Raw genomic sequence first — 16,445 nt, 5'->3', positions numbered from 1 at the left:
GCACAACAGACCTGTGAACAGCTGTAAAACTGTGTAACAAAAATCTGTATTTTTGCTTCTGTTGTCAGTAGTGTTGGGGAAAGTTACGATTAAAACTAATGCATTACCGATTGTGTTACTCCCTAAAAAAGTAACTAATTCCGGTACTTAGTTACTTTTTATGGAAAGTAATGCGTTACATTACTTTTGCGTAACTTTCTTGTTACTTTTTAAATATGAGCAGGACTTGATTGTTTTTAATATAAGAAGTTATATTCATAGCAAGTATATAAGCCCTTTCACACCAAAAAGTGTAATGAATAAACCTCAGGCTGAAGGAAAAGTAAATGGACGTCTGTACAGCAGAACACAGGAGAACAAGATTCAACGCTCTTCAGCAATACAAAAAACATTAAAGCACAATTTTTAGTTTCTCTAAAGTCATTTTTGCTTTTTAGTATGGTTGAACTGGATCGAAGATCAGCAGCAAAGACATTAGCTAATAAAATAGGATTATATACATTTGCGATATTTAACATTTAATTATTGCAGGTTTGCGTCATATTCCGAGTTTGCATTTCATGGTTTTTATTATTTTGATGAATACTAAACCCTTTTTATTTTTTTGAGAGTGGGATTAATTCAGTCAATAAATGGGAAAACACAGTAAATGTAGAAAAAGTAACTCTTCTTGTAAATTAAATATTAATGCGTTATTTTAGTTATATAGTTACTTGAAAAAAGAAAACGCAACTCACATTACTTGTAATGCGTTACCTCAACACTGGTTGCCAGACAACGCAACCCATAAAGACTACATGCCCGCATTTCCAATCTGCTACTCTGCACTGCTAAAATCCAGATTTATAACTAAGACCTCATTTGACAAAACCACCATACACAAAGACAATGGCTGTTGTGATATCAGTTATATTTAAATAGAGCACAGGGAAAATGCAGAATGTCTGCCTTATTTTGACTGTTATCACCAAAAAAGAAAAGGCTAAATGTACTTAAAATATTATAAATATTAAATATAAAAAATTGTCCTAGCTACTCCAAGCTCTATCGTTGCAGTCAGCGGGTGTTGCAGTTGAACAGTCCACAAGTCGTCAAATAAAGGTTGCGCTTTCATATTAAAATGGACCAACACCCAATTTTTTATATAACTCCGACTGGATTCGTCTGAAAAAGAAAGTCATATACACCTAGGAATGATTTGAGGGTCATTTTGGGGTAAACTAACCCTTTACATATTACCAAAATAGCTCCTTGTCTCAAAACATTGTTAAACGTTGCAGCAACAATGAGAACATTACTAAGTAGATTTGGTGACAAAATCCACAGACTGGAAACACTGCAGCTAACATAAGTGTTATGAAGGGAATGAGTTTTGAATTAATCTTATCTACAAAGTAGGAAGATGGGCATACTTTGGAATCCACACCTGCCACAGTGTGTGTTATCTGTAATCTCAGACAGAACAGAGGCGACACTGAAAGTGGCACTGCTTGCCCAACTCTTTCACTGTGAACACAGTGTACTTTTATTTTTTTTTGAGTTACCATAGATCTAGACTAAATGAGAACATGCATTTACTCCTCTCACTGACACAAAAACAGATTCACTTTCTCAGAATTGAAAATGATGCAAACCTGCAATAATGATGTTAAATGACACAAACATCCTTTAGGCATTTAATCCAATTTTATTAACCAATGTCATTGCTGCTTAACTTTGACGATCCAATTCAACCATACTAATGAGCAAAAAATAAATCATTTGTGCATTTTTATTTTTAATTTTTATTAAGAATGTTGACATTCCTTCAAGAAACCCAGAATGGAAGCACAGCTTAAAGGTTTGTTTGAGGTGCGCCCTCTACTGTAAAGATTTCCTTCAGCCTGAGGCTTATTCATTTCACTTTTATTAATTTCACTTTTTTTATATTAAAAACAAACAATCAATTCTAGCCTGGATGAGGAAAGTAACACAAAAGTATCATAGCACATTACTTTCCACAAAAAGTAACAAACGCAATTGGTTACTTTCTTAGGAAATAACACAATATTGTAACGCATTACTTTTAAACGTAACTTTCACCAACACCTTTCACTAAAGCCTTGTCCCATTGGACACAAAAACTAAAAGATTAATCAACCAATAAATAGCCTGTAATGAAAATAAATAAGAATTTGTTCAGAATGCTCAATTGTCTCACCTGGTCAGTTTAATAGTCTTCCTGAAGTCATTTGTGATGGGAGCTTTGTAACCTCCCTTTCGAAGTAAGGAATCTATGGTCTGAATGTGGTCCCATCCTATCAAGACAGAAATTAAATCACGGTCCTTCATACTGATTGTTACATTTTGGTCTGAATCCTATTTCTAATGCAATTCAAGACATGTGTATTTTATTCTCACCTTGCTCCTTCGCAACCTCTGGCAGGTAGGTGGCGGTGCGCTTTGATCCTTTTTCACTAAAAAACTCTATCCTAATGCCGTGAACACCCACCTAGGAAAAAAAGACATCTTGAAAAATCATGTATATTTTTTCCATACTTGACCTTTGTGAAATTGACAAATACTGTTACTTTGGTGCTGATAATGACATCAAAATTGTAAGAATAGGTTGTTGAGAGAGGAAAAATTTCATCTGTGCATCTGCAATCAGTTCCGCTCCCGCTTTCTTTAAAAGGGACAGGAAGAGACAGACATACTGACAAATTAAATATGAGACCAAATAAACAATTATACATCATAGATGCCTGCCTGTAGTCCAATCCATTCAAAATATTAGAGAGTGTTGTTTCTCCAGACACTCGCATGGGTTGCAAGATTGAGGACACGCAACAGGAACGAGCACATTTTACAACGGAAGGTGACTAGACTTATACGCCAAGTTGATGAGTTGGGTTGAGAGGAATAATCTCTGACCCGGTTCATTTTGTTGGCTTCAATGGCTGCAAGTAAGCTGTTATAACACCAACTGGCAACCTGGAGTGTCAAAATACTATTAGGTGCATTGGCAGTGGGCGGAGTCACACAGACCAAAACATTGCATGTCCTTCAAGTGGGTTTGCCAAATGCCATTAAAAGGAAAAGAAGCTGCTCGAATGGGCATGATGCTGAAGAACTAATGAGGTCTGTTCTAGTCCATTTACAATATTTAATACATTTTGCTACGAATGACTTGAAAGACATTAATTTACTGTTTATTTTTTAAATAGTGTCAGACTATAGGAGACGGCGGTGTTGTCATAACACGCTGCTATGGGCTAGTCTTGCTCCATACTGGCATTCTGACACAGCAAGCTTCATGCTTTCTAGCCTCATCTACCCATTTTTTCTTTTTGCAATTATTCTACCTATTGTACGTATTTACAAATATATTTAGCAGGTGTTTTTCTATGGGATTTTCATCTCTTTCATCACTTAAAAAAATCTGACCATACAAATCCCTGACCATAGGTACGAGCAATGGTGATGCTTGCAATGACAAACACATGAAGGATTGCTAAAGCAGAGGTACACTTGTGGTCCACTATTTAGCCTCTGGGTGTGTGTAAACTCAGTCTAGCTCTGAATTCGGTCAATGTTTACAAAATGCATGAATTCTCATGGAACGGCAGCAGAACTACAAAAGATGGTCGTGTGAACAGTCTAGGGATATTAACAGTCTGCAGTTATTTTTCCTAAACGAAGCTCGTTAACCCATTATTAACCGTTAACCAATAAGATTATTTTAAATTAGAATTGAATTAAATTAGGAAGGATTAGGAAGTGTCTGTGACCCATTAAAAACACTAACATTTGTTTCCCAGGAATTAATTAATAGGCCTATACGAGAAATATTTTTATAAGAAAATGAACGAAAAACTATCAAATGAGAGACCCAACATTGGTTTCAGTTTAGTTTTAAGCCAAATTAAATAGTTTTGGCTTGTCATTTATATTACTATAGCTTTTATTTTTAATTGTTGTTCTTTTCTAAATACTGTTAATTGAAAGGGTTTGTAGTGGAGTGAGAGGAACTAAAATAGCCTAGCTATGTTAACAGTGTTTATTATAATGTTTGTAAACATTTTGAGTCGCATTAGGCCTATTTCTGAATGAAATAATAAAATGCAACTTATAAGTGACTTGTTTTTTTTTTTTCTCCCTCTTTCTACTAAACACAATTTGTTTATACGCATAGCGTATTTTAACCATGCAGCAAACCTTTTTCAACATTTTGATAAATTACTGAAAATTTTATTTATCGGTCAAAATTCTTAACGGTCGGTTAACTGTTAACCGGTAAAAATGAACATCCCTAGAACAGACAGAAAAATTAGAGAGATGTGGCAAGGGGATTGACGGGTTTATTTAGTTAATCAGACAGCATTAATTTTGAGCGACAATTATTAACATAAGATGCCTGTCATCACATGTACTGATTTGAAAAAGGATTTTTCTGACCATTTATTTATACGATAGCTGTTTTAGTAGTTTTAAAGCATTTATTAATGCCTTATTCTTCATGACCATATTTTAGATTCTAAACTTAACAACTGCCATACAAACTATTAATAGACAATTATTAAATTATTAACTATTAAAAGCTAATAGTGAGAATTAGAATCAAAACTAAACTGTGATCTTAAGGTGGGACTGTCTATTATTTGGATGTGGTTGTTAAATGCTTTGCAAACCATGTACAGCACACCACTCTGCATGAAAGTCTCAGTCAGCTAACAGTAAGGAAAACACAAACTAACATCCCCCAACTCTGCAAACACTAAAAAAAAAAAAAAAAAAAAAGATTGCACGCACAATACACAAGACATCATCATCATCACTCCTCACCCAGGGCACATTTCGGTCTTCACTGTTGTTGATCACTAAGGACAGTGTATAAAGAGAGAGTGTGTCTATACAAGCACATATGTTTGCATGGCCTGAATCATCAAGCCTCCACAGTATAATGCCAGGCTAAGTCTCTAGGCCTGTGCTTCATTTGAAAGCAAGGATGCAATTAGTATCTAATTCTGCATGGCCCAAAATCACGCAAATTTGCAAGCCGTCTATCAACAGGCTGCAGTGGCCAGACCGTTTGTTGACATTGTAGGCTGAGGGTAGAGCTTGAGAGTATGTGAGCGGATCTTGAAGTAGTTTTGAGCTCCAGAGTGAGCTGCGGTACACTCCGTGATAAACAGCAGTTTTTCTAATTAGTTTGTTTCTTTTCATTTCCTGACAAGGTACAAGGTATGGCTTTAATAACAATTAGCCTTTTCCCAAGTGCAACTAAAGTCTTTAACATTCTGAAAAATTTATACACGAACAACAACAGACTGCCAGAAGGTTAAGTGCATGTGCCCAACGTGCTTAATTTTCCTGAAGCCTCATGATGGCGGTGGCACCGATGCCTGTGCACATCCTCGTTGCTTGCAGCTATATTTTCATTTATGACTCTTTAAACCAGCATAACATTTGTAAGACAGGCAATACAAGCGAATAAAAAAAATATATTGGATAAAAGTTGAAATGTCAATCAAAAACATTTCCAAAACACAAATATCAGGGAAAAAATTTTATTCCACAATTTACAGGATATCTGAAAAACAAAAGTAAATAATTAAGGCTTCTTATGACCCTTTTTAAGAACTGCACAAAAAAAATAACATATGAACTGGTAACATATTAAACTGTAAAATGACTGTAAAATGGTTTTCACAAAATAAAAATCGTATAAAATTATATATCACATTAAGTCTTTAAACCATTAAGAAAAGGGATAAGTCAAACATATACATTATTATATTAATTAACAACGTATGAGCAATATCACAAGTAGTTCTAAGATATGGCTGTATATCAGCTGTGACTCAGCCGTATTTGATCACAAAGTGATCCAAGTGTGATACTGTGTTTATACAACAGTTTGACAACACGAGTGCATAAATACATAAGAAACTACAACAGGGTCTTAAAAAACCCTCTTTTGTGCAGAATTACTTCCTTCCGCCACAAATTCAAAACTAGGGCTGGACGATTATGGCATAAAGTCAAAACCTCGATTAATTGAACATTTTACCTCGATTACGATTAATAAACGATTATTTTGTTTCTGTTTAGTTTTTTTGCCCTCATAGTTCACTTACAAGGTTTGTACTGTAAACAGGGCCATAGTTGGAGTTTGCGGGACCCCGGTTCAAGTTGTACCAGTGGGCCCTGTTTGAAAGTGCTTAATTTGTATGTTCGTTCTGTTTATTTGTTCATCAACATGCCCGCCACATCCCAGAATGCAATGCGGCGCCAAAGCTCTATTAGGTGCGGTCACTTAAAGACAATGAATGCATCCAATATAATACTCATACGATTTTTTTTCTCAACTGTTTACTTTAACTTAAGACATAACTGACAGTTTTTCGAACATACTATCCAAAACGGGTATTTTCACATATTTTTTATGTATTTGTCGCTACAAGAGCAAGAACAGACAAATTCGGTGTTCAAACCAGAACACCGCGGTGCTGAAGTGGGCTCGCCTCTTACACATCCTTTTCTGTTGGTTTAAACTGAGCACAGAGCACAGCGCGCGAGTAACCAGCGACTCAGTTCAGCTTTTCCGCGTTTTGTGTTTGAATGCTTTAGTCTTTTGAATGGTTACATTTGCAAGTGGCAAGGCTTAATAACACGTGAAAATGATACGCTTTCGTGTCGACACGCAGCAGTGTTCTGAGCGTCTTTTTAGACTGGCCTCAGCCAGACGGTTGACATCGACTATTAAAGATGGGATATTTTTTCCTATTGAAAGAACGATCATAGCTCACTATCAGCAGTTATTTTATCTATGTTCGTAACATTTCTTACATATTATTGCTCTGTGTAAGAGATAAATAAAAGATTAAAGGTAAACAGTACCAGTACGAGTGATTGCGTGTGTGAATTAGTCATACTGTCTCTATATTATTGTGAAGCTGTGGGTTGTAAATAGCCTAATTCCTTCAAAAGTAGAAAAATATGCTATAATAAATTGAGACTCTAAGATACTTCAATGATAAATCACAGGACAATGCTGACATCTGCGTTCCTCTGTGCGCACGATCTTCACAGATATGAGTTTTCGTGCCATAATGCAGCTGTGCGAATATTTTTTTTTTAACTCAAATAAAACAAATACAACTGACAAAGTTAAATGAAGACTCAAGGCTCACCGCTCGCGCCATCACTATGTGTTGAACTGGCGTTCACCTCCGTGTTTTGCTTTTATGCCACTGACTGGCAGAATTATGTGGCTACACATGCTTTTAAGGGGGAAGTATTAACAGGAAATAACCGAAATAACCGACATGGGAAAATTACGTCGGTTAGTGGTTCTAAATTTCGGTTTCAATTACTTTTTGATTAATTGTCCAGCCCTATTGAAACCTCAGTTTGACAGTTTAACAGCTGAGCTCAAGCCTCGGTTACTAATTTGAAATCATCAATTTACAAATAGTAACGAAGGAACATTGAGTTGCTTCATTAAAAGCTTATTATATAACTGTATTAAAAGCAATGTATTATGTGGTGTTGAGTATTATGAGATGGACTGAGTGAGTGCGATTACCTGAATCTGATACAGCATTCATTTTTCATGTAAAATGAATGTCACCTTGGCTTTATTTTAAAAAAAATGATTCCTAATGCACAAAAAAATTCTCAGAATACTGAGTGCTATGTACAGTTTACTTCCTTTTTAATTATTTGTGGAAAACACAGTCATCTAAAGTATATTTATTTTACCCCTTTAATCCATTTTCAAATTGCTTCAAATTTCCTAAATAGCAATTAAAATAAATACAATTATATCTGCTTTATTTCAGCCATTGATCACCCTGCTTTCCAAGATATCCGCATCAGCAGTCAAAAAAACTATATTGGTTGACCAACAAAACTTACCATCACAAATCACACACTGTTTCCCAAAACCAAACAAACACTATAAATACTACTGTTTCTATAAAATATTTATTGAATAATAATATTTAACAAAGAACAGCAACTGCCATCATAAAAGTTGCTAGGCAATTCAGTCAAAAGTAAAAGTGCAAAACTATTTGCTATAGAACAAATAATAATGAGACCAAAGACTGCCCGAGGTGAGGCTGCTCTTGGTGGGTTCATGAGCGCTGAACGGCCGCCCACTGACACCCTGGATCTCACATCTCCAAAAATTAAGCAAATTTATTTGTTAATCTTTAATAACAAACCAAATATTTGAAGTCTAAACAACTACATTCTTGCCAAAAAAAATTCTTATAACTACATTCTGTGACACATACACACACAAAAAGCATCATTTATAAAAAAAAAAAAGTGTGTGGACTTGGACATACGAAATGACACTTTCTTTAAGAAATACTGCATGTGGAAAGCTACAAACAGTCAAATGAAGTTCTGATATCACTAGAGTATGGCAATCCTCTCAGCAAATCAGATTTGAGAACCAGATAGATCTGTTATGTAAAAATACATACTCTTAGTGTCTTCATTTTTATGAATTGTAGAAGACACATAAGCTTCTTTCACATTTGCAACTCTGTGTTTGTTTTGTAAAAATAGTCAATTTTCACATTGTTCTGAACAAAAACAGTAGAAGGGCTTAATAAAAATGAAAATCAGTTATCTGTATGCAAATTATTTTATTGCCACTAGGTGGGGCTTCTGAAACAGCAGAAATAAAGCAGTTTTCCCCAGTAATGACTGTACACAAAGCATCGCTGCACTCATAAATGCTGCTTAATCATGTATTATCGGAAAGATAAAATGAAAATGCCATTGAAGCTTTTTCTGAAGACAGTTGGTTCCCTTCAGAGACAAATTCATATAAAAACACCCGCACCGTGTTTAGATTGTGAAACCTGCAGCCAGTGTTGGGTGTAACGCGTTAAGGTAATTAAATTAATTATCCACTGAAAAGGTAATGGATAACTGCTAATTTTTAGATAATTTAATAACAGTTACATATAAAGTACTTGCATTACATACAGTAAATTTCAACAGTTCTAAAATCAATATTGAATTTTAAATCAAAATTTGCTGTCTAAAGATAAAATTAAATGCAGCATCTTTAAGCCTCTGCGCACCAGCACGTTCACTTTTTCCCGATTCAAAGAGAAACCTTAAATACTCAGATACAGATAAGATTATATCTAATCTAAAAACGGCCTACTTTTATTTGTGTACACTGACAATAACAACAAAACATTGTTGCACTTTCTGCCATCTAGGTCTCTGTGAGCAACTTTCTATACGTCACAAACTCCACGAATATTTCACACACAGACATTAGAAAAATGAGAAATAATCGAAAATGTATGTTCTCTGATAATTTACAATTTAAGATAATTTATGTAATCTATTCTTACCTACATTAAAGTGTTATTTTTTACATAAACCTGCACAGATTTTACAAGTTGGGCTTTTCCTGAACATCTTGCTAAACTGAAATTTATCATTTAACTTTTCTTACGCTTTTTAGTTATTCAGATTAAATTTAAATTTATGCATTTAGCAGACGCTTTTATCCAAAGCGACTTACAGTGCATTCATGCTATCAATTTTTACCTACCATGTGTTCCCGGGGAACCGAAGCCCCAACCTTGCGCTAGCTTGCTTGCTAACGCAATGCTCTACCAGTTGAGCTACAGTTGTTATTCAGAGTATTTCTACTTGTTAACCAAAGAAGGTTACATTTTTTTTTTTTTTAAGTTTTAAGTAATGCAGTTTTTTTAAAACTAAAAGGCTAAAATATTCTGTTTGACTCAAATTGAAAGAAAAAAAAAGTTTTATTTTATAAGGTTCATAGGGATTTTAAGATTGTAGCCTTAATTACGTTACTTATTGATTAAAGGTGAGGTAGGGAACTTTTGTAAAAAAATATTTTTTACATATTTATTAAACCTGTCATTATGTCCTGACAGTAGAATATGAGACAGATAATCTGTGAAAAAAAAATCAATCTCCTCTGGCTCCTCCCAGTGTCCTATTGCCATTTGCAGAAACTCCATCGCTCCCGGTAAAAAATAACCAAGCAGAGCTGCGGTCCGTAACTTTGTTTGTGTTCAAAATGTAGGAAAATGTATATAATACGCAAGAACACCATGAATCCATTTTCCAAACCGTGTTTTTGGCTTGTCCTGAATGACTAGGGTGCACCTATAATAAGTGTTTATATTCGGACTATTTTAGATTGCTTCGGGGGTACCGCGGCGGAGTAACCCAGTACCTTTGTGATTCTTCATAGACATAAACAGAGAGAAGTAGTTCCGGCTACAATGTTCTTCCGCAAAACGCAAGCAGTTCTGTTTATTAACCGCTAGAGCGTCAAAAGTTCCCTACCGCAGCTTTAACTAAGTTACTTTTAGGACAAGAGTAATTAATAAAAGTTATTTAAATACAATATTGATGATGTAATTACTTTTTGAAAGTAGCTTACCCAACAATGCATGCAGTTCATATTTATTCAATGAAATCACAGCAATTTTTGTCTTTCTGTCCCCAAATTTAAGAACTTTTGAAATAATAGTTAAGATTTTTCTTATACCATGTAAGGTATTTAAGACTTTTATGGCCTTAAATTCAACCACTAAAGATGTCCCGTCGTGCAGGGTGGTGATACATTTTATTAGCCCAAGTGGAAAACACAATTAGCCTTTTGATTTTGCAAGCCCTGCATATCATGCTAAAGATTTTTTCTTGGGGCTTGGTCAGGTTAGAAGTTCAGACTTTCCCATTTCAAATGGTGGTTCAATCTCTGTTGGACCACATGAGACAGACTTGAAACGTTTAAACTGACAAGGCCTAAAATCTCATGCAAATGATTCAGTGAACAGACACCTGTTTGGCTCTTCAGGGAATAGTTTTTAGTGGTAAGTGACATTTATTACCAAAATGCTTGCAGCAAAAAACCCTTAAGTGCACAGGGAGTTTGTTTGTTTAATTTTGTGAATAACAGATGGCAATAGCTTCTGCGCTCTTACCTCCCAGTCTAGGTAATCACCAACATCCTCAAAGTTGGTGAGCAGAGACACTGAGCAGAAGAGGCGCGGCAGCTCGTCCCTCGTCATGGGGGGAAAACGACTGTCTTTAAGGGCACTGTGAAGAGGACATGAAGGCAAGATTTACAATTAAAAAAAGTCTACTAGGGTAGACGGCCAATCGCAGTGAATAAGTACTTATGCGCATGAATGCCTACACCAATTCATTTTGGGATCAGTCAGAATGACTAGTTGCCTAACAATCTAGTGAAGCTGACTGGTGAGTCTATCTAGATTAAGTGGCACAAAAACTGGCAGACACAGGAGAGGACGTGACAATGTCTCAAAAAGAACTTCATAAGAAAAATCTGTCACCAAGGAAAGATCAACAATGAGAGGAGGAATAAGAAGGTAGATTTTCTTTGGCAACTTCTCTGTCAGTAACAATAATAGAGTTTCTGTAGTGTCGGTACGGTTTCAATTCAGTTCCCAAGAGCTGTGATACTGACAGGAGACTGCTTTCAAAAGCTCACACCAATGCATTTCTTGGTAAAAAAAATTGTCACCTTGCAAGGTATTAATGAAATGGCTGTTAAATGTATGATTTTCTTACCTTAAAAAAAAAAACTAGAAAACAATATTAGTGAATGGAATCTAGTTTCAAGCTCCAAAAAGTTTATTCAAAAACCGCAACACATAACATAATAGTTTATTACTGAACACTTTTTTTTTTTCTGAAATCTCAGATTTGATAGTCAATTAAGAAATTTCACGGAAATATACATTTTTATTTCGTAACTTTACAGCAAAATAACTATTGTGGTATAAACTATATTATTCATATAATTATATAATTCGTATAACTACTCTCTCACCCTGAAAGCACAGATGTGACAGATGTCAGTCAGCTCCTGATCTTTGCAAAGAAAGATCATAGAGATTTTTGATATTCTGATATTTTGAAGCTGTTAAACTTGGCTTCATTACATGGCAGCACAAAGTTAGAGCATATTTTCAAAGCGGTTAAGAATATGGTATGAGAATATGGGGCTTTGCTAAACTGTCTGTTGTTATTAATGGAGCACATGTAATGCAAGGAACAAAATCTGGATTTGTTGGGCTTCTTCAGAAGAGTGGTGTTAACTGTCCAGTTCTGCACTGCATAATATATCAGGTTAGTAGGCTTATTTTATTTACTTAAAATCTGCGAAAGTAGTTTCTCAACAATGAAGCACATCGAATCAAAAGAGAGAAACAGGCTGACAGATGACACTCTCTTTCAGCTACTGCAAGTTGGGTGTACACATTTTGAGACTGACATTGAATCAATTGTGCACTAACAGGAGAGGCCACAAGTTTCTCATTGAGATGTCTATTTGTTAATGCTAGGAGACATATGGCATTAGCTTGTGGACTCGTTATAATATTAAGTTCTGATTGGCCAATCGATGTCATTTAGTTTGTACATTCTTACTATTTTAGAGAATTTCAATATTTAGGGTGCTTTTGCACCTGGCACATTTTTCCCCTTAGCTTGGTTAGTTTGGGCATATGTGAACACGCCAATTGTGCTTGGATCCAGGCCAAAACATGGCTGAGGTGGTCTTGGCTCGATTGAAAACGAACTCTGGAGTTTTTCAGTTGTAGTGAGAAAGCAATCCGATCTAACAAACAAGGCTATATCACAATGTATTATGGGTAATTACATAAGTTCCATGAAAAGCATTAGCTTAGTTGTTTTGCTAATACCTTAAAATTAACCTGTGAATGTGGGTTAGCATGTCTTCTGCATTCAAAATCAAAGAAATTTTTTTCATTTTATAATGCCATCTTATTGCCCTTCTTCCTAGTAGGTTATCCAGGTGCATCCTGGACTCCTGCTCAAAATAATAAATAAATATAACGACAGCTATTAAAAAAAAAAAAAAAAAAGCTAAAAAACACACAATAAGCCTGTGAAGTTGTTCCATCCTGATGTATGATATCAGCCATCACAGCTACGTGGAATCCCAGAAAATAAACAGTGGAACTTTTACCAATGAGAGAACCATTTACTTGTGCGTGACTTGTATTAACAAATTTGTTTAATTTAGAAACTTTTCCGTGTGACAGCGAACATTGTAAACATTTTAATCCCTTGGAACACAGCAATCAATCTACAATTTCATGTGAGCTTTTTTGGCCCATTTTTCATGTGCGGATCTTATTTTTTTATCTTTGAGCTATTTTTGGATCTACACACTGCCAGAAGTTCATGTAGTTATTCAAATCCATCTGGCACTATGCTTCTCCAGTCTCTTCATTTGTATTATCTTTGGCGTTGCAGTCCCACCCTTGGATTTGGTCTTTGACATTATGAAATCATGGGCCTTACTGATATCCAGGCACACACCCATTTTTTTACACCCAGATTTACCAACCTCAACAGATGAGGACTACACTAATAAATAGAAATTTCTATATATGAGATTCAACTACAGCTACACGGTACAACCCTGAGCAAATATGTGAGAGCAAAGAGAATTCCTAGAGGTTTGCATATCCAGAATTTATCGACTTTAGTTCGTAATGAGGAGGAAATCTAAATTCTCAACAACGCTTCTTTGGAGGTAATAGTTTTGATCATTGAATACACTCAACAAGAACGGTTTAAAATTAAACAGGAAATCACTGATCTTAAAGGAGTACTGTTATGCTCTTTAACAAAGTCTTAATTTTGTGTTGGGGGTGTACTAGAACATGCTTTCATGCTTTTTTTATTTTTCATATAGTTCACATAATTAAAATACCTTTCTCCCCAGTCTGGCACAAATGGCTCATTAAATTTCAGGTTTGATGAAGGCCCACCTTCCATAAAACGAAATGTGTTGTGATTGGTTAGCTGTCCCAGTGCGATATGATTGGTGAACAGCTTAGACTGTGTTTCAGTAATCCCCCGCCCCTTACCAAAACAGAAAGTTAAGTCTGTTCTGATATAGTTAAGGATGGCGTCAATATTGCCATATCAATATGAGTCTGATTCAGACCTCTGAATATATTGAACAAGAGGATCGCGCAGTACCTTTGCACACACGGATATGGATGGACCTGGCGAAAACTTGACGCTACAGCAGCTCTTCTTAGTTTTCTCTGATGCACTAACTCTGCAGCAGAACTTCATCGTTGTTGTCTTGTCTGATGCACTCAACCAAGCATTCTAACCACGACCTCGCCCCTCCTCCACCCTCCAACCATTTAAATTTCCATAGGCGGGAATAATTTTGATGATATTCTAATGGAACAAAACCCGGAAAAACAGCGTTGCCCAAATGATCCACTTGCTCTATTCTTTATCTATTCTTTCCTTTTTTTTTTTTTTTTTATTATATCATCTAAAAACCCTTGCTACATGTACTGTTTAAGCTAACTGAGACTTGTTATAACACTTATATATCATTGCTCTTTTGTTGTTTTTGATTGCTTCCACTGTCCTCATTTGTAAATCACTTTGGATAAAAGCGTCTGCTAAATGACTAAATGTAAATGTAATGTAAATGTGTGTTAAATTATGTTACAAAAATTGATATGCAAGTACTAGTGTTTACCGAAAATAAAGAATAATCAAAATAAAATGTCACATTCCATGTGGTTTGTGAAATTCATACTTATCCAAGTCACATTTGTGACTCACAAATTTCAGATTTGGGCCACCTTTTCTTTGTTTGATCAGCCCAGGTATAAACACTACGGTGATTTTAAAATAAAGGGTTCAACAATAAGGACTGTCTAATGGCCCTGGACCACAATATAAGACGCTCGGGGAAGTTGACGAATTTGTCATTGGGACTTTGTCAGTTCATTGCTACGAAAGGTTATCATTTACACATGAATTAAAGCCTTGCTAAATTACAAATTCAAGCGATTTTAAAGCATTCAAGCAAGATGAGAATGACTACTCCATTCAGTACTCAATTAGAGCACATTGAGAGATGTGTCTTAAAGTGCGAACACTGAATTGAGTTTTTTCTGAGCCTTCTTGTGCTTGAATGGACAAATACATACAAAAGTATGCCAAAATATCCGTCTTGGCGATTATCTTTGTAGCTTTAACAATGATTCATCAGATTCAAAGGCCATTTTTTCCTTTATTTCAACCGATCTCTTCCGGGCTTGCATACAAACTGCATGCAATAATTTTCAAAAATGTGTGGAAATAAAGTCTGTAAAAAGCCTTTAACAGAGGCCAGAGATGCTGAAGATGGGCGTAAAGATGACGAACACTGTAGCAGGCAATGCAAACTCACTGTTCACAATGCGCAAAATATTGGAAGAAAATTCTGAATATTGTATTGTTTGATTATCTGAGTGCATCTCTGTGGGGGAGTGACTGTTTTCAGAAAAGTTCATGTGATGTTTTCTTTTCATTTTGCCTCTGTATAATGTATCTAAAGTAGTATTAACAAGCTTTGTTTACAGCGGTAACCAAGGAAACCTTGTACCACTGCTGTTCCATTAGTGCCATCTGCTGTCAGAGAGTGAATTTGCATCTCATTCAGCTTATCTGTTGTTTTCCTAAAGCAGAATTTAATTTGTATCTTTCTTGTATATATTCAGTTCTGCTATTGTTTGTAATTGGTAATTTGTTCTTATTTACTGACTGTTCACTTGTCTTTAATAATGTTTGAACTATATTTGATAGGCTAGTAGTTTTTGCAGTGGTATCGAAATTAGAATTGAGAATCTTAAAATTGAATCTAAAATGTTGGTGTCATATAAGCTTATTTATAAGAACAAACTTGATAATGATAACAGGAACCTTTTTTTTTTTTTTTTTTTTTTGTGGCAGGGCCTGTAAAAATTACTTGCAGGGCAAGTAAAAATTTGCCAGTAGGAAAAATCCTTAGCGTTGAGCCCTGAAAGATATTTAAGAAAAGAAATTCAGGTTCAACCAATGGAGTGAGTTTGGTGTGGGACAATGAGTTAACTAAATGATAGAAAGGGAGCTGGAATCCCCCAAAAATAAATGAGCAAGCCTGAACATGTTATTTCATGATATGAATGACACATTACAGAGAAAAAAGCAGAATTTCAAAGACGGATGTGGCATACCTGGTAAGGGTGTACTCCCTGAGTCCTGAGTGCAGGTTCATGGCAGAAAATGTACCTATACAACCCCTTAACCGCTTGTCCCGGCCGATTTTCCAAGTGACAAACAGTGGGCTGTTGGAAAAGAAAAGAACACCAATCACAATGCAGTTGAAATAAACATATAAATCAAGGTGTGAAAGCAAAAATATCCCCAAGTAGGCTTTTGGGTTTTTGTTTTTATTTATTAGCTATTATACAAGTACTATCACACAAGCAAGAGTGCAGTTTTCCTGAATATCAGTGTGCAAGTGCAATCGCAAATGTGAATAAATGTCATACATTTTAGACACATTGTCTTTTTTTTTTTTGTCAACAAAAATATTTCCAAACAAAGGC

General features: G+C 35.4%; 1 protein-coding gene across 1 annotated transcript in view; it reads right to left on the bottom strand.

The window, feature by feature from the left end:
• The window catches only part of LOC113063855 (AMME syndrome candidate gene 1 protein), a 28,584-nt gene that overhangs the window by 4,223 nt on the left and 7,916 nt on the right, over nucleotides 1–16,445 (bottom strand). The window contains exons 2-5 of the mRNA XM_026234248.1: nucleotides 16,071–16,181; nucleotides 10,986–11,100; nucleotides 2,401–2,491; nucleotides 2,201–2,297 (exon numbers count right to left, since the gene is read on the bottom strand). Of these exons, the coding sequence (XP_026090033.1) occupies nucleotides 2,201–2,297; nucleotides 2,401–2,491; nucleotides 10,986–11,100; nucleotides 16,071–16,181 (414 nt within the window). The remainder of the gene's footprint in view (nucleotides 1–2,200; nucleotides 2,298–2,400; nucleotides 2,492–10,985; nucleotides 11,101–16,070; nucleotides 16,182–16,445) is intronic.

Source organism: Carassius auratus, chromosome 46 (genome assembly GCF_003368295.1).
Source record: "Carassius auratus strain Wakin chromosome 46, ASM336829v1, whole genome shotgun sequence".
In the NCBI taxonomy this organism is placed as follows: Eukaryota; Metazoa; Chordata; class Actinopteri; order Cypriniformes; family Cyprinidae; genus Carassius; species Carassius auratus.
The sequence above is the reverse complement of the archived record's forward strand: the minus strand, read 5'-3'. Positions and strand labels throughout refer to the sequence as shown.